Source organism: Thermothelomyces thermophilus, chromosome 2, assembly GCF_000226095.1.
Source record: "Thermothelomyces thermophilus ATCC 42464 chromosome 2, complete sequence".
In the NCBI taxonomy this organism is placed as follows: Eukaryota; Fungi; Ascomycota; class Sordariomycetes; order Sordariales; family Chaetomiaceae; genus Thermothelomyces; species Thermothelomyces thermophilus.
The window spans coordinates 2,422,556-2,440,731 of NC_016473.1; the positions used below are offsets into that span (position 1 = coordinate 2,422,556).

An 18,176-nucleotide genomic window follows, 5' to 3' on the forward strand; every position below is an offset into this window, starting at 1 on the left:
CACCGCGAGAACCCTTGCTCGAACCAAACAACACAGTTTTACAACAGTTTACAAAAGGGGAGGGCTCCCCGTAGAATTTAGCTGACGTCGAGGACCGTGACTTGTGCGCGGAGCTAACAATCGTCAGCACGCTCGAGATCCAGTACAGTGCAGCACACCAATTTGTAGCATTAGCTCGCGCGAGTTACTGAGGAGGTCCGCCAACAAGACTGAACGAGGAGGGTTTCTTTTCATCACGCCCAGGCTGATCCCGGAAACCCAGAGACGGGGACCACCTTGAAGAACAATATAGGACCGAGAGCTAGCAATGAGCGGCGGCGGCGCCCGCGCCAATAGGAAGGGCAGCCTAGGCAGCGTCGATGGCAGCAGCGGCATCGGCGACGACGAGCTCCGAACCGTGGGCGAATACCTGGCCGCCATCGCAACATGCATGACTGAATCTCTGCGCATTCTCATGTTCGCCGACAAGCGGCAATGGGGCCCCGACGAGTTTGAGCAGACGCGCGCGCTCGAGGAAGCCCTGGACGAGGCCAAGGAGGACTTTCAAGAGATGGCCCCTCTCGTAAACGGACAGTTTTACTACGAGAACGACCGTACCCGTTCGTATCTTCACCTTCCCTGTTTCCCTTACCCTTCCCCCGTCTCACACCTCCCTAATACCTCCTCGCGATCCCTTCCCACCCACCTAGAAAAATTGTTCCATCCATGGATTTCGCAAAACCGACAAGAACCCCGATAAAAACACACAAAAATCAAAGTCAAACTCGGCTAACGAAAAAAAAAACAAAAACAATTACAGCCGAATCCCTCCAAACGCTCCGAAACCTCCTCGACCGCTTCCAGTCTCTCACCCAGAACCTGCGCGACTGGGTCCGCCACGGCGGGCCCATCAACCCGGTCTGGGCGCGCGAGACGGCCCAGCTGCGGCGGGCCCTGCACCGCGCCCAGCGCCGCGCCGCGGGCCGCATCTTCGCCGCCGTCCAGCAGGACCCGGACGACGGCGGCGCCCGCTGCCTCGGCGCCGCCCGCGTCTACCGCCAGCAGAAGCGCATCGAGGCCGAGCGCGCGCGCAGGCCGGCGTGGCAGCAGCAGCAGCAGCACCAGCATCAGCAGCAGCAGTACCAGCACGGAGGTCAGCACCGGGGGCGGACCGGCGGGAGGAGCCATGAGGGGTTGGAGGCCACTCGGAGACCGGGGGATCTGGTGGGGGGTGGTGGCTTCGCGGGGTCGGGTTACGACGACGGCGGTGCTGCGGACGTTGTCGGCGAAGTTGGTAGTGGTGGTGGTGGTGGTGTGGGGTTGGGGAGGAGAGGGAGCCTGGAGGAGCTCGTGCCGAGCTGTAACGCGGTCGGCAGGTTCAGGCTATTCGGGGAGGACTCGCACGACGCGGCGTTCGTGTGCGACTACTGCGACGGGTTCATCGTGTGGCCGGATCTGCAGAGCATACCGTCCGAGAGGACGCCGCTGCCGCCGACGGCGGTCTCGGGGTATCCGCACTGGCAGGCCAAGGGGATCAGCGCCCAGAGCGGGGAGGAGAAGCAGGTCGTGTTCCCTCCGGTGGCGATAGCGAACCACATGCCGCCCGAGCCGGGGGATTTTCGGGCCGGCCTGATCTGCCCGTACTGCGAAGAGGCGACGTACCTTGACGAGGGGGAGGACAGCTCCGACGTCAAGTACGTCCAGGATGAGAAGGGAATGCCGGATCTCGAGGCGTTTCGGGAACATCTCGAATGGTATCATACGGCACTCCCGGTGCCGCCGATATCATCCTTGACGTCTGCGCTGCCCTCGGCGTCAAACTGCAGGGTCATGTAAAGCAGCGTCATTTTGTTCTTTTTTTTCCTTTTCTTTTCTTTTTTTTTAACTCTTGAGTTGGGGGGAAAGGGCGGATTGGTTTTCCCAGTTTGAGCATGGAGTTTACGGACGGGTGGCCACACAATGGAACGGCTCGAAGGCGCAGGGTCATTGAGTATTATTCTTTTTTTTTTCTTTTCTTTTCTTCCCCAAGATTCCAGGAGCGCATCATTGCAGGTCAATGCAAAAGCATCTCGGAATCTTTGCCTAGCATCCCCATGCTTCCAGCATGGCCATCGAACATTATATTAACGGCATTTGCAGTCAAACATATACACAAAACAGCGGCAGAACCGGCCACTGAATCCCATGCCCCAACTCCGATGCTGAGCCTGAAAACACAAGGTAGCAGTTCCCTAATATTCGGCCACATAAATGGCCGCTCCCTCACGGTAACCACCCCCCCCCCCCCTTTTTTTCCACCCGGGGGCCCTATCCGCACCAGCTCCAACCGCTTTCAGAAGAACCTCCACCATATAAAGATCAGCATGATGAGCCCCAGGACGCCGAACGGTCCGTACTGCTTCATCATCAGGTCCCAATTGATCTTGACGGCAGCCTTTCTGTACTTCTTGGTGTCGTCGCGCAACCTGCTGCTCAGCTCGCCCATGCGCTCCAGGCTGTCGCCGCGGTAGAGCAGGTCCTCGATGTTCTTGGTCATGACCTTTGTCACGTCGCGCAGCTCGTCGTTGAGCTTGTCGAGGTTCTGGGTGGCGCGGGCGTCGCTGTAGGTGGCCTTGGTCCGGCTGATGAAGGTGTCGAACTCCATGAAGGCGTACGGGCGCAGCACGGGGCTGAGCAGCTGCTGGGGCGGGTACGTCGTCGAGAACTCGCCCGCCAGGTCCGACAGGTAGGTGAAGGCCAGCTTGCGCGGGTAGCTGCGGTCCGTGATGGCCACGTACACGATATCGGCGGAGATGAGGTAGTGCAGCGCGTAGGCGCCGCTCTCGATCGTCGCCTGCGGCTCCGAGTTGCGGCCGAGGCGCCGCAGGATCAGTTTGACTTGGCTCTTCACTTCGGAGAGGGCTTGTTCGGTCTCGGAATCGTCTACGGAGGCGCAGAGCATGAGACCTGTGAAGCGTGAGGCGGGGGAGAGGGAGAAGTGGGTTTGCGGTTAGTTACATTGGTGATGCGCTGGCGATCAAAACAAGGAGGGCGACAAAAGGCGTACCGTCTAGCCTCGCGATTTGTGTTGAGCGAATCATTCTGGGTCACTGTGTGGTGGTGAACTCTTCCTGCTCTGCGTCGATCGAGCGTGAAGGGCAAGAGTTATTGTCGTCGGCCTCCCCCTGCTTCAGGGCGTGTGGGTTCGCGCCAAAGGCGGTCGAGGAGGTACTCCGTACTGTACCAGTGGAACGTGGCTTTTCAGCAGCACAGGCGACGGTGTCGTCATCAGAAGAAGGGTCCTAAGGATACTTCGGTGCAGTGCACAGCCTGCTAACCAAACGATTTGGCCCTCGGGAAACAAGAAAGAAATGAATGAAAGCAGACGTGACGGACCCAGGGCAGGCTGTTCACAAATTTCACAATTTCAATTGATTGCAAGTTAACAGAGTTTCCCGGGTTGTTTCGTAGCAACCTTTTTCTGGTGCAACTTTTTCTGGCCGGCTCGGTTTGCATAGGGGAGGGAGCACAGGCGGGCCTAGGCGCTGTCCAGCCCCTTGCCGGTGATGGCGTTGCCGACCTGCGGCGGAAGCAGGCCAGAGGCTGCAGTGGCTGTGGCTGGCCAATCCTGCAGCGCCCTGCATTATTGAAACGCCAAAGCAGGTCGACGCTCCAGATGTGGAAATCTCTAAGCATGCGATGCGCAATTGAAACCCACGTTGTAATCTGTACCTGGAATTGCCTGTTCCGAGACTGCCCATGTTTGTCTGATCTCTTTGAGCCCACCTTCTTCTCACATTCGACATGCAGGACCAACCCGCAGCCGCTCTTTGGTCTGCCAGTCCAAAGATGACCTGGTCTTCATCACAGACGCAGCTGATGCTCCGCTTTCTAGTTGCGGTCCCTATTCGAACGCTGTAAACAATAACACTTCCCATCCAGGAAACCACATATCACAACATCCTTGAAATCATCCGCGCCTTCGCCTTCGCCTTCTCCTCTCTTGTTTGCTCACTCCCCAACGTTCACTGACTCCGGGCTTGTTCGCCGGTAGCAGTACGTCGTGTGCAAGACGTGTTACTCCTCAATTCTTTCACTCTTGATTCACGACAGTATTTTTTTCTTTTTCTTTTTCTTTTTTTTTTCAGCCGCCTAAACCCCATCCCGTCGATCGAGATTAATAACTTCATCTCATCATGGAGGGCGCAGCAGGGAGCAGCCCACTCTCATCACCACCAGCGAGCGTCGTCCAAGTCGCCCTGGGCAGCCCCATCGGCAAGGAGGACCAATCGCCCGTCCCGAGTGATCATCAGGAAGCGACGGCTGGATCGCTGGACGTCTCTCCAAAGGAATCCTCGGCGACTGGGCATAAAGAAAAGGCCCAAGGAAAGGCCTCTGCAAAGGCCAAGGAAAAAAAACGGGCGACTCAAGACTCTGATGAGGGAACCCAGTCTAGCACTCAAAAGCGCAAGGCCAGCGTTTCCCGAAAGACGGCGCCCGTGAAGAAGGCTCGGCACACGGCATCTGAAGCTCGGAAAACCTCGGCGCAGGACAAGAAATGGGAAGCCCCGTTTGTCTTCACCGACCCAAGGTCCCCGCTCGCATACGCTGATCTAAGAGTACGCGCCCCGTCCCTGTCGCTCAAGGACTTGAACGTACTAACATCGCCTTCAAAGGCAATCCTACTGCACCCAGATGCTTGGGATGTCCTGACTCCGGAGGAGAAGAAGGAAGTGTTGGCCAAGTGTCCGGATGGGACCCCTATTCTGGATGCAGGCACCGAGGCCGCCCGCCCAGACCTGGCGTCGCTGGCCAACGACGACAACTTCCGCTACGATTGTGTCCGCTATTGCGAGAACATTGAGCTCGGCCGCCACGACGAGGAATGGCTGAGGCAGGCCTGGGTGGCCCACGAAAAGCATAAGCGAGGTGATTATGACGACTTTCTCCGGGAGCAGTTCGAGGAAGACTGGGGCATCCAAATGCCGGTCGAAAGCAAGGCTCAGGAATCCGAGCCACCGGACGCCTACAAAGACGTTACGACTGATGCTGCCTGCCCAACCCCTCCCGATGCTCCGGAGGCTTCCGAAGAAAAGGGCTCTTCCCCGCGGCCATCCAAGCCACCGGACCGTTCCCCTTCAACCCAACAGAGTTCCGATACCCGCAACGATCACGCCAACTCGCGTGCGGTCCCACAGGGGCAAGAAGTGGCCGCATCAACTCTTGCTGCCCAGTCTGATTAGGAGTCGGACGAGCTAGCTAGAGAGGAGACGTCAGACGGAAGTGCTGCTGCAAAGGCACACAACCCGGCGAACAGACGGGGCCCAGAGGTGACAGGAAGACAGTCACTCCGGGACCTTGCAAAGCCAAAGGACGAGCCGGGCAGTCGGTATCCAACCCTGTCAAGGGATCTGAGGGTGAGCTGGTTGTCGAGTTGAAACAGCGCCGTCGCCGGCGGCGGAGCTGGGACTGATGGCATGTACTAGTATGGGATTCGTTTTCCTATTGGGCCCCTCATGTTCCTGCGTTTGCTTGTCTATCTATCATTGCCAACTCCGGACTCCATTCCGTGCTTCTTCATGGGATTGAGATGATCAACGAATAAGCGAGGCACAACGGGCAGACATAACCGGCAGGGTCTGGGTGGGAGTTAGAACCGGGGACACGGCGTACTGCATTTGTTAAGAGGGAAGCGGCGCATAATGCGAGTCATGGCAGGATTCAAGATCTGTTGAGATAACGCGTACGAGATACCCCTCTTTTGCGGCAAGGCTCGATGACGAACAACCATCATGGAACATGGAAATGAAGCCACAAAAATGGCCAGGAAGTCAATTGTACTACATATGGAAAGATCAAGACTACTATAGGCCAAGGGTCCTTGTTTTTGATGTCCTGTTGCTGAATGCGCTCCGGCTGCGAGTGAGAACAAAGGGGTGGGGTTTCCGATGCATGTTAGTGAAAATTGCCAGAATCAGTGCACACGCACCTCACGCTCGTGCCTCCACACATACACAGTAACACTCTCTACATGCTAGCTAAGCTCACCGTCAAGGCAGACCTTTTTGACCTGCCCAGTCTCATATGGTTGTATCTCAAATCTACAACACTCCGTTCTCTTCGAGATTGTCCTTACGATGGCTCCATCCGCGCAGGCACACAAGCGGGCTCACAGTCTGCTGCTTTTTGAGAAACTGCTCAACCTCCGAGACAGCGCCAGCCCGCTCACCTTGATTCTCGACAGCTTAGAGCAGAGCGCCGAACCACTCACAAATGAATTTATGCGGAGGGCTAAAGTTTGTTCTAATTTCTTTTCTTTTCTTTTCTTTTCTTTTTTATTTTTTGGTTTCCTTATCGTCTATATATATGCACGAATGTTCTGTTCCTATCGATATGAAATCGAGGATTCTGACGCAAATATATCAGCTTGAACGCGCCAAAATCGTCTTCGTCTCCTTCGCTACGATCAAGAAGCCCGCCCTCGCCGACATATTCATCCGGGCCCGCGGCAAACCTCTCAAAGCCTTTGCGGCCGAGATAGCCTCACATGTCACGCCTCCACGCACCGCCGCCGCTAAAGAGGGGGCCGCACCTCCTCCTGTTCAAAGTATGCCCCCGTCCTCTCTTTCCCCAACCCTGTTCCCCCCCCCCCCTTTTTTTTGTTTTCTCTCTTTTCTTCAGTCCAGCGGTGACCTCTTGAAGAAGAACCTGCATACTCACCATCGTCCGAAACATTTCTTTCTTCTCTTTTTTCCTTTCCCATCAGAAGCCCTCATCGTCATCGACACGCTCAACCTCCCCTCGCACCGCCTCCCGCCCGCCCTCCTGCCGGCCTTCTTCTCCGCCGTCATCGCCGCCCCGACCGTCTCCCTCGTCGCCGTCTACCACGCCGACGTCCCCGCCCTGCCCATCATCGGACACGGGCACGGACACGGGCACGGGCGGGAGCAGTACCTCCCGGACCCGCTCACGCTCCTCTCGCACCTCGCCACGACGGTCCTGCGCGTCTCGGGGCTCGGCCACGCCGTCGCCGCCCGCCGCGCCCGCGAGCGCAGCCTGCCCGAGCCCGAGTTGGGCCTGCGCGAGGGCCGGGAGGGGGCGCTGGTCGGCTTGTTGCCGCGCGAGCTGGGCGGGGAGATGGGCGGCGGAGGGAAGATCGGCGGGGCGGCGGAGGCGGCAGCCGTGGTGGTCGAGATGGAGATGCGGCGGCGGAGCGGGAGGGCGGTGGCGGACCGGTTCGTCCTCACACCCTCCCCCTCCCCGTCTCCCTCTCGGGCCGACGGCGGCAGCAAGGTGGCGGTGATGCTGATGGCCGACCATCCTGCCTTCTCGAGGGCTCCTCCGGGTGCGGGAGGGGAAGGGGAGGGAGATGAGGAGGAGGGGGAGAGCGAGAGGGAGGGGCGGATGGAGGCTACCTTCAACCTCGGGCTGACGGAGAAGCAGAGGCGGGACCGTGAGGGGGTGGTGCTGCCGTACTTTGATGCGCAGGTGGATATCGGAGGCGGCGAAGGGGGGAGGATTTTGTATGATATGGGGAGGGAGGATGATTTTGATGAGGAGGAGGACGAGATATAGGGACTCCTACAGAGTGATGAATGAATCTGCCTCGTTTCTTTGGGCGTGGCCCAAGGTACTACTAAACTAACAACTACTGAGCATGGATAATGACCATTTCTCTTGGTTTTTTTTCATGGGTCCGCGCTTCGATCCCTACCACCCTTTGAAAGCGAAGAAGAGTACTCATTCACGGCAATGTCGACCGAGTGATTCTGTTGATTCGCATGACTGAAGGGTATCAATACCGACCATACATACGCAACGCCTCGCCCTCATCCCCCCGAGACCGGTCTCTTTCTCTCTATCTAGTAGGACTCAGCGGCCTGTTGAAACCGCCGATGCGGTTCATGTACTGCCGATACTTGGTCGGCTTCTCCTTCCTCGCCGCGCCCACATTGTTCCCCAGCACCTTCTTCCCCTTGGTGGACCCGAACCCGCCGAAGCCCATCATGGCCGCCATGTCGTCCAGGCCGTCATCCTCGACCACAACGTCCTCCTCCTCGTCTTCATCCATGGGTTCGGCGTCGAAGCGGCCTCTAGACTGCTGCCGTTCATTCTCTTCGCGTTCGTGTTGTTGTTGTTGTTGCTGCTGCTGCTGCTGCTCCTGGCTGTTCTCCCGTGTCGACGTTGACGTCGACTGATTCCGCGCCTCGGGACCGTGACTGCCGTCCCTACCCTTTACCTTGAATGAGACGGGCGCCGCCGGCGCGGCGCCGGAACCGCCCGTGCTGCCGTTGATGGGTTTCGAGCGGGTCGGGAGTTGCGGGTGCCCGTCGCCGTCGCCGTTGCCGTTGCCGTTGCCATCTTTGTCGAGAGGCCGCCTAGGGCTGACTGAGCGGCGTGGGGATTCTGTGATGCTGCGGCCGTCTCGGTCTCGTTGCTGTCGGTCTGCATGATCCAGGTCGTCAGTGCTTGAGCCGGGTGGTGACAGGGCAAAACGCTGGAAAGTACCTCGATCCGGCCGGTCAAACTCTCCTCTTATGCTCCTATCGCCGCGCGTCCGTGGTGGCTCTGCGCGATCGTCCTCGCGCCGTCGGTCGCCTCGCGCCCTGTCCATGTCCCTCTCTCTGTCCCTGTCCCTGTCCCTATCCCAGTCCCGATCCCGGTCCCGGTCTCTCTCACGCGCTCTGTCCCTTTCCCTCTCCCTCTCTCTCTCCCGATCTGCATCGCGCCGGTCGTAGCCGCGCTCGCGGCCCGGGGATCGGGAGCGTCGACGGTCGGCCCGATCTCTGGAACGCGACCGGTACCGTCGGTGGTCCCTATCTCTATCTCGGTCCCTGCCGTAATCGCGGGCACCGTTCTGGCGTCTGTCGTCGCGATCTCTCCCCCCGTCCCGGTCACGCCGCCTGTCTCTGTAGTCGTGTGAAGGCCTGTCACCGCCGCGGCGAGGCTGCCCATCCCGCCGGTCGGCCATTATTGGTATGAGAGGTGATGCGCTACGGGATTGTGTGGTTTAGGTCGGTGAAGAAAGAAACAAAAAGAAAGAAAAAATACGACGCGGGCAACTGGCGGCTGAAGAATGACGTCGAGTCCGCTGCGAGGGAAATTTCGCTCGTACTGGAGGCACCTCCAACGATACTCTAGTTTACAAGCTGTAACGGATTATTTGATGGCTAACTCGCCACACACCCCTGTCTGCAGCTTTGCATGGGGCTAATTGGTTGACACCAGCAACAGATTCAGCAAGTCGAGAACATTCCCTGCTCCTTAGCTGGCGGCCTGATCGAAGCCTCCATAAATAAGGGTTAGGGTTATCCTGGGGTGGTTTGGTTTGGGGCCGGAATGGAGCACTAGGTGCCCCGTCTTCATGGAACAACCTGCGAATGCCCTATCTCATCAATACACAGTATCAGTCACAGCAGAACGTCTGATCGAAGCCCCAACGATTCGCTGGTTGCATTTTCAAGACGAAGCATGGTCCACAACGCAGTTAAGGACGCAACTGCATCCCAGCGTTTGCTCAGATCACCAGACGATTGCTCAAGAAACAAAACGAAAAAGGGAAGGTTGTGAGAGGGGCGGAGAGAACAAATATCTAAGCTCACAAGTGCATTTTGTCCCCGAGTTGGAGCATTGAATCCAATGGGTCCAAATGTGGTCGTCGCCTGGCGGCATACCCAGAATTTTGTCCGATAGAAGAACCTCACGCAATATGCAGAGAAGGTGTTTGGAGTGTCCGACTGTAATGGACTCGGAGTTCGAAGGATGATCAGAAGTCACCGCTGGGCCAGAGCCCCACGCTGGCATTGCGGGAAGTGCTAGGGCTGCTCCTACCTCCGCATTCCAACAAGAACCCCATGTGCCATACGGACTTGTCTGTAGCAATGTTATGTTGCGTAAAGATTGAGCAACAATGATGGCGAAGTACAGTCTCTCTTGCTATGAAGCCACAGCAATTCTTCACCCTACTCCCGACAACAAAATGTCTCTGCGTCTTTTCCCATCTGGAGGCCATCAATGCTCAGCGTAGTATTTCCCGTCTCCTGAACGACAGTCTTCTGTATGCTTCACAGCACACTCGGACATCTTAGGGCAGAAAAGAAACGGACAATTACGAGCGACTGCGTATGATATTAAGAAGAAGACCCCGTTGAATTCGCTGTTGAACGCTTGAGGAGCTTACACGACCCCGAGGTACCGATTCTAGGAGAGGAGCAAAGTGGGTCCCCGATCGACTTTCACCTCTGATTGGTGAGCATACCAAGCACGGCAAGTGGGTCTAAGCCCAGGGTGGGGAATACTTTACACTACAATCCGTATCTCGTTACGGATAAGTGAAAAGAAAAAGCGAAAGATGCTTTAACCTTCTGAATCCCAAGCTAGAACCCTGACGGTTCGATCAACTAACAAACTTGCCTTACCATATCAATTTGGCTGACCACAGCTTGAATGTTTGAGACCTCTCTCATCTGGTGATTGGAGGATAGACAACAAGTCGCCGCCAAATTTTCGTCACATCATCGCTTCATCATCACCAGCACGATGGGTGAGAAGTCAAAGAAGAAGGCCAAGGAGTCCAAAGAAGAATCCGTCGATGGCCAAGCTGCAACAGGCACGAGCATCAAGGACAAGAAGAAGAAGCTCAAAAAGTCCACCGAAGGCAAGCCAATTGCTACTGAGCCAGAGGCATCAAAGTCTCCCGAGGCACAGCAGGAGCCCAAAGCAAACGCCAAGAAGTCGAAGAAGGAGAAAAAGAAGGATATCAAGCGCAAACGGGATGCTTCCGATGAGCTAGCCGACACGGAGACTGCAGCTGAGGTCAAGGTTGCGAGAGAAGCGGAGGCGGCTGAGCCTCCCAAGAAGAAGAAGAAGGAGGAGGAGGCCGAGTCCGAAAGGGGGGGGTCTGAAAAGAAGGAAAAAAAGAAGAAAAGCCATGATGGGGCCAGAAGCGGGACAAACGGGGATCAGCCACACGCCGAAAAGGGTACCGTTGAGGGCGCAAAGAAGGAGGATATCGAGGACGGTACTGTGGAGAGGAAAAAGAAGAAGAAGAAGAAGAGCAAAAACAAGAGCGAGGCAAATAAGAGTGCCGAGGGTCTGCCCGAGGCTGAGGAACAGCAGAGGTCTGAAGAGAAGGAGAAAAAGAAGAAACGCAAGCACAAGGAGAAGGATGGGGATGTAGTGATGGCCGATGCGAGCGCCGAGGTTACCAAGGGTCCGGAAAACGAGGAGAGTGCAGAAGGAAAGAATAAGGACAAGAAGTCGAAGAAGGATAAATCGAAGAAGCGAAAGTCGACAGGGACACCGGAAAAGTCGGCCGAGAAGGAAACACCGACCCCCGCAACTACTACTGCTCCGGTCGAAGACCTTGCTGAGCGATGGAACGTTCGAGGTCTTGGTGGCGGCGAGTCACGTCAAAACAAGTTCATGAGGCTGCTCGGTGGGAAGAAGGCGGGCGTTGCCGCCGTCGGTGCCACCGAAGCAAAGGACGGCCCCCGGAAGAAGTTCGACATCAACCAGGTGTCGCAGGAGCTCGAAAAGCAGTTCGACGCCGGCATTCAGATGAAGTTCGGAAGCGGTGGCCAGCGCAGGGGACTTGGTGCCTAAAAATGTAAACACTGAGAGCAGGTCGCTTCTCGTTTGCTGTTGTTGATACTTTTAACCCCCCAAGTTACCCGCCGTCCTCAATGCTCGGTAGAATGGTATACGCTAGCAAAATCAGAGCCTCGTTTTTGTGGACGAGGCCGAATTAGTGGTACATGTGCGCAGATAACAGGCTCGGGCCTTGTCGAGTAACTCGGCCCGGTATCAACGGGTCCCTTCCACCTTGCGCAGAACGCCCTCGTAACGCTCGGTCGGGCGGCCGGCCCTTGTGCGTAATCTTTTGCGGTATATCCCTTCGGTTTCTTATCTTCCACACGTAGTCATCCGACCGATTATCGCAAGAAAATGCGCGAGATGATCTCAAAGATGAGGCCGCCGAACACGACGAAGGCGAGAAGAGCTGCAGCCACCCAAGCAAGGTCAGCGGACCGGTACTCCTATGCAGAAATCTGGGTCATGGCATGCGAAGAACCATACCGAGCCAGAAAGGGGAAATGGGCGACTTGGGCGTATCCTTGGCCCGCTTCTTGATTTGGCTCTCCGACTTGCCCATGCGCGCTTCGGTCTCCTTGGCGAACTTGAGGTTTGCCCTCCTTTGCTGCGGTGTTTGGGCCTATTCCCGGTGTCGTTAGTAAGACGTATATTGGGCGACGTAGCTGGCGACCGCGCGCATACCATTGTGAAGGTGTATGAAAGTCAGAGGTGGAACGCAATGTTCAGGAAATCGTCGAGGTATTGTCGGTATTGGAGCGATTGGGGAGGAATCCCGAGTCAAGGGTGCTGGACAAGCGAAGAGCGAAGGTCCAGGGACGGAATTGCTAGCCGCAAAGTTCGCTGGAGACTTGCTCCGGACTCGAGGGATGCTGCTGAGATGGGAAAGGAGAACCCGGGCTGTTTGTCTCACGAATGGGACAGATTGCAAGCTCCCGCTTTTGGCCATCTGTCGTTGAGAGAGCCATGCAGCCAAGGTGGGTCACCCGTTGTAACCCCCTTGCTCATAGTTAAATGAAAGCGGGAGACAGGGGTGTGCCTGGGGTGCAGAGGATCGGTTGCAGGCCAATTCTGAGCACGCCTGAGCTCGCAGATCATTTGTGCTTGGCGCAACCTCGCTCATCGAACTCGGCTTTTGGATTCACACACAACTTTCATAAAAAGCCTAGCCGACTCACGCCCAAGCCAGCCAACAAGAGGATCTTATTAACAGTACGACAGCACATCTTAAAGATTGTACATCGCTTGAATTCGTACCAGGTCAACCCCGAGTTCATCGTTCGGTCAACACTCGCTCACAAGTGCCCACCACAAGCCACACAATGCGTCCTCCGCTCAGAACCGCCCTCGTGAAGGCGTCACTCACCAGACCGACAACACCCCTCAACCTCACCCCATTTAGACGATACTCGTCCCAAACTCCGTCACCAACCGTAATCACCCCCATTTTGTCCCATTGCCAACCACCCCATCTCCCTCTATTCGCTTGCAGCGAACTCGGCGCCTGCCCCTAGCTTTCTGTGTCACATCTTCACATACATCCACCCGAATTCTATGTATGTACTTGCCTTAGCCCTGACTAACCAACCTTCAACCACGCGTGCACGCACATAGGGCGCCTTCTACAAAACCTTCACTCGGCCAGTGGCGAAATCCGCCCTCCTCGCCGTCTTTGTCTACCAGCTCGTCTACTTCGGCTGGTCCAAGCTGGAGGTCGAGGAGATCAAGGAAGAGCGGCAGGGTGAGTGAGTGATTGGGCCTGAGTCCCGCATCGTTTGGGTGTTTTTTCGGCTAGTTTCCTGCCTGAACGTTGTGACCCCGTCGTCCCCAATGCGGATCCGGTGCTGACGTGGGCGGTGGGAGATTCCAGCTGAGATTGCTAGGCTCGAGGCGCACGTGAGGAGTTTACATGCTGCTCAACAGGCGGCGGCGGCGGCGGCAGCGGCGGCAGCGGAGAGTGAGAGCCCTGGTAAGGTTGCGGGCCGCGATAGAAAAGGGAAAGAAGGGGCTGAGGGGAGCAAAGGCTCATGGTGGCTATGGAAATGATGCAGCTCGAATCGAGGGGCAGACGGCTGTTCGAGAGGTTCTGGGGAAGAGAAATGTCTTAGGGTTAAGGTTCTAGAAGGGCTTTGGCCAGGACGCGGGCAATGGATATTTAGCACAGGGTTGATGCTGATGAACTAAAAAAATGGCTAGCATGGAACTGATCTATGTACTCTAATTACTACTATACAGCACGTGAAACCAAAATGTACCGGTTGGTCTACCGGATAACCTCCGATATTCCACCGCCTCTGTGCGTACCGGGCGGGGGTTCGTCACTGGCATTGACGAACTGGATCCTATGGCGCATCTCCCGGTAAACCTATCGTCTATCCCGTTATGATAACATCACATTATCGTGTCCTGAGCTCTGGACATTCCCGATCCCGACGGTTCCATCTCCAATTAAAGTCCCCAACGCCGAAAAGCCAAGCAAGGGCGCCGGAGCGCCTCCCGTCCGATACATTGCCCCTCACAAGCAGTCAATACTAAGTCTCTGATTGCCATCATACCGTGAGTGATCCCGCCACCAGCACCAAAATCATCAACCCCCAATCCAACACCGCCCTCTCGCCGGCCGACGGGAAGTGCGCCGAGCCCGGGAAATTACACGTCAGCCCCACGGACGGATCATGCTTGGCATAGTTTCCCGCGAACCCAATCCCTCGGGGCAAGGGGCAACCGAACTCCAGCGAGGCGGGGCAGCTCTGCACAAGCTTATAACAGAGATGGTCGCACGGCAGCAGCTCCTTGTGCGGACCCGGCTTGATCACTTCGTCGATCCGCGGGTTCCGACTCGCCGTGAAGGCCGTGGTGTTGGGCATCGACGCCAGCGTCTCGGCGTCGAGCCTCTCGCCGTTGGGAAATGGCTGGGTGACGGCGCGAGGCTGGAGATAGGGGGCCGTGTTGGAGAAATCCTCGCAGCGCGGGATGGCGACGGAGCACAGCCAGTCCTTGTACGCGGCCGCGCAGTCGGTGCAGTTGCGCACGAGCGAGTAGCGCTGGCTCGACGGTGCGTCGCACGGGACCTGCGCGAGGGACTTCTCGAAGTTGGCGTATGCCGATCGGGCGTAGCTGTCATAGAAGTCGGCGAGCTTTGTCGAGTTGCCAAAGTTTGGGTTGCTGGGAACCGAGTAGGCGATCTGGTCGCAGAAGGACAGATCGATGACGAGGGCGCAGTTGCCGTGGTCTGGCCAAAAGTGAGCATGTAGCTTAGCTGGTGGGCATGGTGAGAAGGGTTTTTCTTACTGGACTTTGTGCGGAAGCTGGTCGCCTTGAATACCCGGGTCCCTCGCTTGAAAGCGGCCTGTCTCGTGGCCAGATGGTCACCGTCGTCGAGCCCATCTCGTGCCAGGATCCCGAAATATTCGGCGCTGGAGTTAAGACCGCTGAAAAAGAACTGCTGCTTCGGCAAGTTCCCCGGCCCCCTTTTGGTCATGCCTGTTCGAACCAGAGGGGTGGCCCGCTCGTCTTTCGTAGCCGCAATCTGTGCATGCCTGTACAACCCGCAGTATGAGTACTTGAGACCGTTGATGGCTCGGTCCTTTTTATTGTGCGCAAAGAGCACATATGGCTGGGTTTTCATGATCTCGGCCTCCAGTTTCGGATCAGTACTGTCGGTCAGGTTGTGTGTGATCAACAGCGCCCCTTGCGAGTCACTGTCGACCCAGATCAAGTCGGCATCATCGTGGTCGTCGTAGCTGAAGTAGTAGCCGTCCGTAGACACCACAACCTGGACATTGTAAGGCTTCGTGGAGAAGGAGTCCGAGACGTTTGGTGCGTAAACACCGAGATAGACCTCTCCGTCCGTGTTGAAGCTGTACATCACGGCTCCCTCGTTGAACACGACCACGTCTTGGCTCCCTTGATCCGCGAGTGGCCCAGGCGCTTGATTCTCGGCGGAAGTGGATACGAAAAGAGTAAGCTGGGGAGCATCTTGTGTCGTTTTCGACGGGTCAACCGGCAGCGGGCGGTCACAGGTATTTGCCGAAATGTAGACTGTTTGTTTAGCTTGTCGTTTCCCAATGCCTTGTCCATCCTCAAATGTGCCCTTCGCTTGCTCCGTGGCGCCAGCGCCAGCGGTAGCCTCCCGCGAAGCATTATGCTCGCCTCTCAACTCATGCCGCCTGCCGTCCTCCTCCCCTGGGGACCCGCTAGGCAGCACGAACACAAAGAGCTGTGTCGACCCCGGTTGTATGTTCATTGGTAGGGGCTCGTTGTCTGTGAGTGGCGTGACGCCTTCAGGAACCCGGCCCGTTATACTTCTGTCGAAGGCCGAGAACTCGGGCTCATACATTGGATCTCGATTGTTGAGCACTGCGGGGTCTATCGAGAAGTCGAGATCATCGGAAACGGCGGGGAACGCGTCGTTGAGCTCGGCGGCAAGGGCGAAACTCGGCGGGAAGAGGATGAGGTAGAGCAGAATCAGCAGGCAGGAGGCGGCGAGAGACGCCACCAGCCGCGATTGTAAAGGGCTAAGATGCATTGTGGGAGAATGGCCCCGCCGGGGGGGGGGTCTTTGGGCGTTAGTGGTGTAGATGTCGGGGCAGCGAATCCTCGAGAGCCAAGGCAGCATGCGCTCGGGGTTTCGTCCTTGTTCCTGTCGATCGCGCGGGCGCAGAGACACTTGGAGACGACCACTGAGAGGCCGCCGAGTTATGGGACCATGGTCGTTGCTTATCTGCTCTTGACGGCTCGAGCGCGACCTTCAACGAAGATGATCAGGCTGGTTTGAGTCAATCCGCTCGGAGAAGGAATATAACCAGCAAATATTGGCTAGGGGCATGTGCCGGAACGGGCGCTGCTGCTGCGGTCCGTAGCCGCGTAACCGATGCGCAGGGTCACAGTGGTCGGTGGGCCGCGGGGGACAGCGTTACCTTGTGTCCATACCCCTGGTCGCGGTGTGGGGTTGCTTGTGGCTTGCGCCTGCGTTATGGCACCCCCAATGATGGTTTTGGACATGAAACTGACACCTGCAATTGCCCCCTTTGTCCTGCCTTGTACTGGCTGTTTGATCTGCCAGTTACTGTGGTCCAGCATGGCCCAGACTTTTCACGAAGGGATGGGAAGAGGGAGCAAAATCAAAAGACTGAGATCCTCAAAGACGTCTCATAACGACTCTATAGAAACCTCAACCTCGAGCTGCCTCACGCAGTACAAACATCCCGAGAAGACCCTAACTGCCACAAGGAGAGCTGAGATATTCAAGTGAGGTTCTCGCCAGCTTCAGCCCCCTTCCCCCATCGGCTATGCGGTAAGGAATTGATCCTCCACACTCGCCACTAAAATCCTTTAAATGATTTGTTCCACTACCGATGATTAATGTGGTCCTGAAACTTCAGATATCCAACGTCAGAAAAACCAGTATGCCACATCAACCATCCGGCCTCCACACTCCTGATCAGGCCACACTTAAAGCCATACGCTTTATCTTGCACCAGATGGGCCCGAGGTCAAGGACGCGAGCATCGTTTACTCGGTGTGGAGGGAGTCGGCCTTCGCGCGGAGACCGCTGGCGGTGGAGCTGGAGGTGTGGAAGTAGCGGCCCAGGGTGGGGGCCAGGAATGAGCGGAAGACAATGTCGGCACCCCTAAATGGCGGTCAGTCTGCACCTTGACCAAGGTAGCGAGCGACGACTTACTTGAAGGCCGGCAGCGACAGCCACAGGAGGAAGACAAACTTGAAGGTGTAGTAAAAGGGGAACCAGTAGACAACGCTGACGAGGCTCTCAACCACACTATCGTAAGAGTTAGCATCCGTGCTCGAACAGCACGATTGGGGCCTATCTTACGTGAACAAGGCAAACACGACCCAGTACTAAGACCAGTTAGCAGAAGCTCTATCACCGGCGGAATGCTCCAAGGGTTACTCACGGTCAGCCACTGCGTGTCATCAGCCTTATCCGCAGAGAACAGAGCGCCAAGCGAGTAGTATCCGGGAATGATGAAACCCGCGATGTTGGTCAGGAGCTGACCGCCGAGATTGAAGATGATGAGGAAAAAGTAGAGCGCCCCCACGCCGAGAACGGCGTAAGCCTTGGGTACCGATGTCTGTTTCTCGAGGTTGTTGAGCGCGGGATATTTGGAGAGCTGCGACCCCGTTCAGTAAGCATTGAACATGTTTGGGAAAGAGGTCGGAATCGGCAATCGCGACGTACCTCTTTGTCGAGCTGAGAGATACAGTGCTGAAAGCGGTCCTGGGGAGAAGACATGGCTGCGGCGGGCAAAGAAAATCGTAGCTTTGAAGGAGCCTAAGTCCTGTTAGGAGTTAACTTTGGCAATCAATCGTGGAAGAAGGACGGTGAAGATCAGAATGCTCAATTATGGGCTCAGAAGCTTTCGGCAGCTTCGGGGGGGCGACAACCCTCTGATAGATAAAAAAACGAAGCACAACAGACAGGGGAATAGAAGATCGCTCTTGAATAACTTACAGTAAGGTGTGAACGGTGCACGATTCTTGGAAAGGAAGACTTGGAGTCTTTTGTAGGCGAAAATTGGTTAAAATAATGAACTTGGAAGAGCTTCGGTGTGGGTGGCAGGGGAGGTGAGGCAATGACGACTGCTACGTGTGCAACAAACCCGGTC

General features: G+C 56.5%; 9 protein-coding genes across 9 annotated transcripts; 4 read left to right on the forward strand and 5 right to left on the reverse strand.

Annotated features, from left to right (window-relative positions):
- The first annotated feature begins 41 nt into the window (after positions 1-41).
- On the forward strand, positions 42-2,265 carry MYCTH_2301281 (uncharacterized protein). The gene is made up of 2 exons (XM_003661597.1): positions 42-599; positions 800-2,265. Exons 1-2 carry the CDS (start codon positions 308-310, stop codon positions 1,813-1,815), a joined length of 1,308 nt encoding a protein of 435 aa, XP_003661645.1. The 5' UTR covers positions 42-307; the 3' UTR covers positions 1,816-2,265.
- On the reverse strand, positions 2,254-3,426 carry MYCTH_2314627 (uncharacterized protein). Its single transcript, XM_003661598.1, has 2 exons — positions 3,026-3,426; positions 2,254-2,925 (listed from the first exon to the last, which is right to left on the reverse strand). The coding sequence occupies exons 1-2, from the start codon at positions 3,057-3,059 to the stop codon at positions 2,312-2,314; spliced, it is 648 nt and encodes a 215-aa protein (XP_003661646.1). The 5' UTR covers positions 3,060-3,426; the 3' UTR covers positions 2,254-2,311.
- Positions 3,427-4,025: 599 nt separating this feature from the next.
- Positions 4,026-5,648, forward strand: MYCTH_2301285 (uncharacterized protein). The gene has a single exon (XM_003661599.1). It carries the CDS (start codon positions 4,155-4,157, stop codon positions 5,199-5,201), a length of 1,047 nt encoding a protein of 348 aa, XP_003661647.1. The 5' UTR covers positions 4,026-4,154; the 3' UTR covers positions 5,202-5,648.
- On the forward strand, positions 5,649-7,650 carry MYCTH_2301287 (uncharacterized protein). The gene is made up of 3 exons (XM_003661600.1): positions 5,649-6,254; positions 6,385-6,565; positions 6,725-7,650. The coding sequence occupies exons 1-3, from the start codon at positions 6,096-6,098 to the stop codon at positions 7,531-7,533; spliced, it is 1,149 nt and encodes a 382-aa protein (XP_003661648.1). The 5' UTR covers positions 5,649-6,095; the 3' UTR covers positions 7,534-7,650.
- A 166-nt stretch (positions 7,651-7,816) lies between these two features.
- Positions 7,817-8,583, reverse strand: MYCTH_106950 (uncharacterized protein; the record flags this gene model as incomplete). The annotated part of the gene is made up of 2 exons (XM_003661601.1): positions 8,467-8,583; positions 7,817-8,403 (listed from the first exon to the last, which is right to left on the reverse strand). Exons 1-2 carry the CDS (start codon positions 8,570-8,572, stop codon positions 7,817-7,819), a joined length of 693 nt encoding a protein of 230 aa, XP_003661649.1. The 5' UTR covers positions 8,573-8,583.
- A 1,799-nt stretch (positions 8,584-10,382) lies between these two features.
- MYCTH_79171 (uncharacterized protein) lies at positions 10,383-12,259 on the reverse strand. The gene is made up of 3 exons (XM_003661602.1): positions 12,235-12,259; positions 12,037-12,172; positions 10,383-11,959 (listed from the first exon to the last, which is right to left on the reverse strand). Exons 1-3 carry the CDS (start codon positions 12,235-12,237, stop codon positions 11,892-11,894), a joined length of 207 nt encoding a protein of 68 aa, XP_003661650.1. The 5' UTR covers positions 12,238-12,259; the 3' UTR covers positions 10,383-11,891.
- A 599-nt stretch (positions 12,260-12,858) lies between these two features.
- Positions 12,859-13,299, forward strand: MYCTH_115110 (uncharacterized protein; the record flags this gene model as incomplete). Its single annotated transcript, XM_003661603.1, has 2 exons — positions 12,859-12,983; positions 13,165-13,299. The coding sequence occupies exons 1-2, from the start codon at positions 12,873-12,875 to the stop codon at positions 13,297-13,299; spliced, it is 246 nt and encodes an 81-aa protein (XP_003661651.1). The 5' UTR covers positions 12,859-12,872.
- A 586-nt stretch (positions 13,300-13,885) lies between these two features.
- Positions 13,886-16,295, reverse strand: MYCTH_2301294 (stretch-activated Ca-permeable channel). The gene is made up of 2 exons (XM_003661604.1): positions 14,842-16,295; positions 13,886-14,782 (listed from the first exon to the last, which is right to left on the reverse strand). The coding sequence occupies exons 1-2, from the start codon at positions 16,076-16,078 to the stop codon at positions 14,100-14,102; spliced, it is 1,920 nt and encodes a 639-aa protein (XP_003661652.1). The 5' UTR covers positions 16,079-16,295; the 3' UTR covers positions 13,886-14,099.
- A 247-nt stretch (positions 16,296-16,542) lies between these two features.
- Positions 16,543-18,134, reverse strand: MYCTH_2314632 (uncharacterized protein). Its single transcript, XM_003661605.1, has 6 exons — positions 18,023-18,134; positions 17,750-17,849; positions 17,466-17,681; positions 17,384-17,409; positions 17,234-17,329; positions 16,543-17,182 (listed from the first exon to the last, which is right to left on the reverse strand). Exons 2-6 carry the CDS (start codon positions 17,801-17,803, stop codon positions 17,065-17,067), a joined length of 510 nt encoding a protein of 169 aa, XP_003661653.1. The 5' UTR covers positions 17,804-17,849; positions 18,023-18,134; the 3' UTR covers positions 16,543-17,064.
- Between the last annotated feature and the right edge of the window lie 42 nt (positions 18,135-18,176).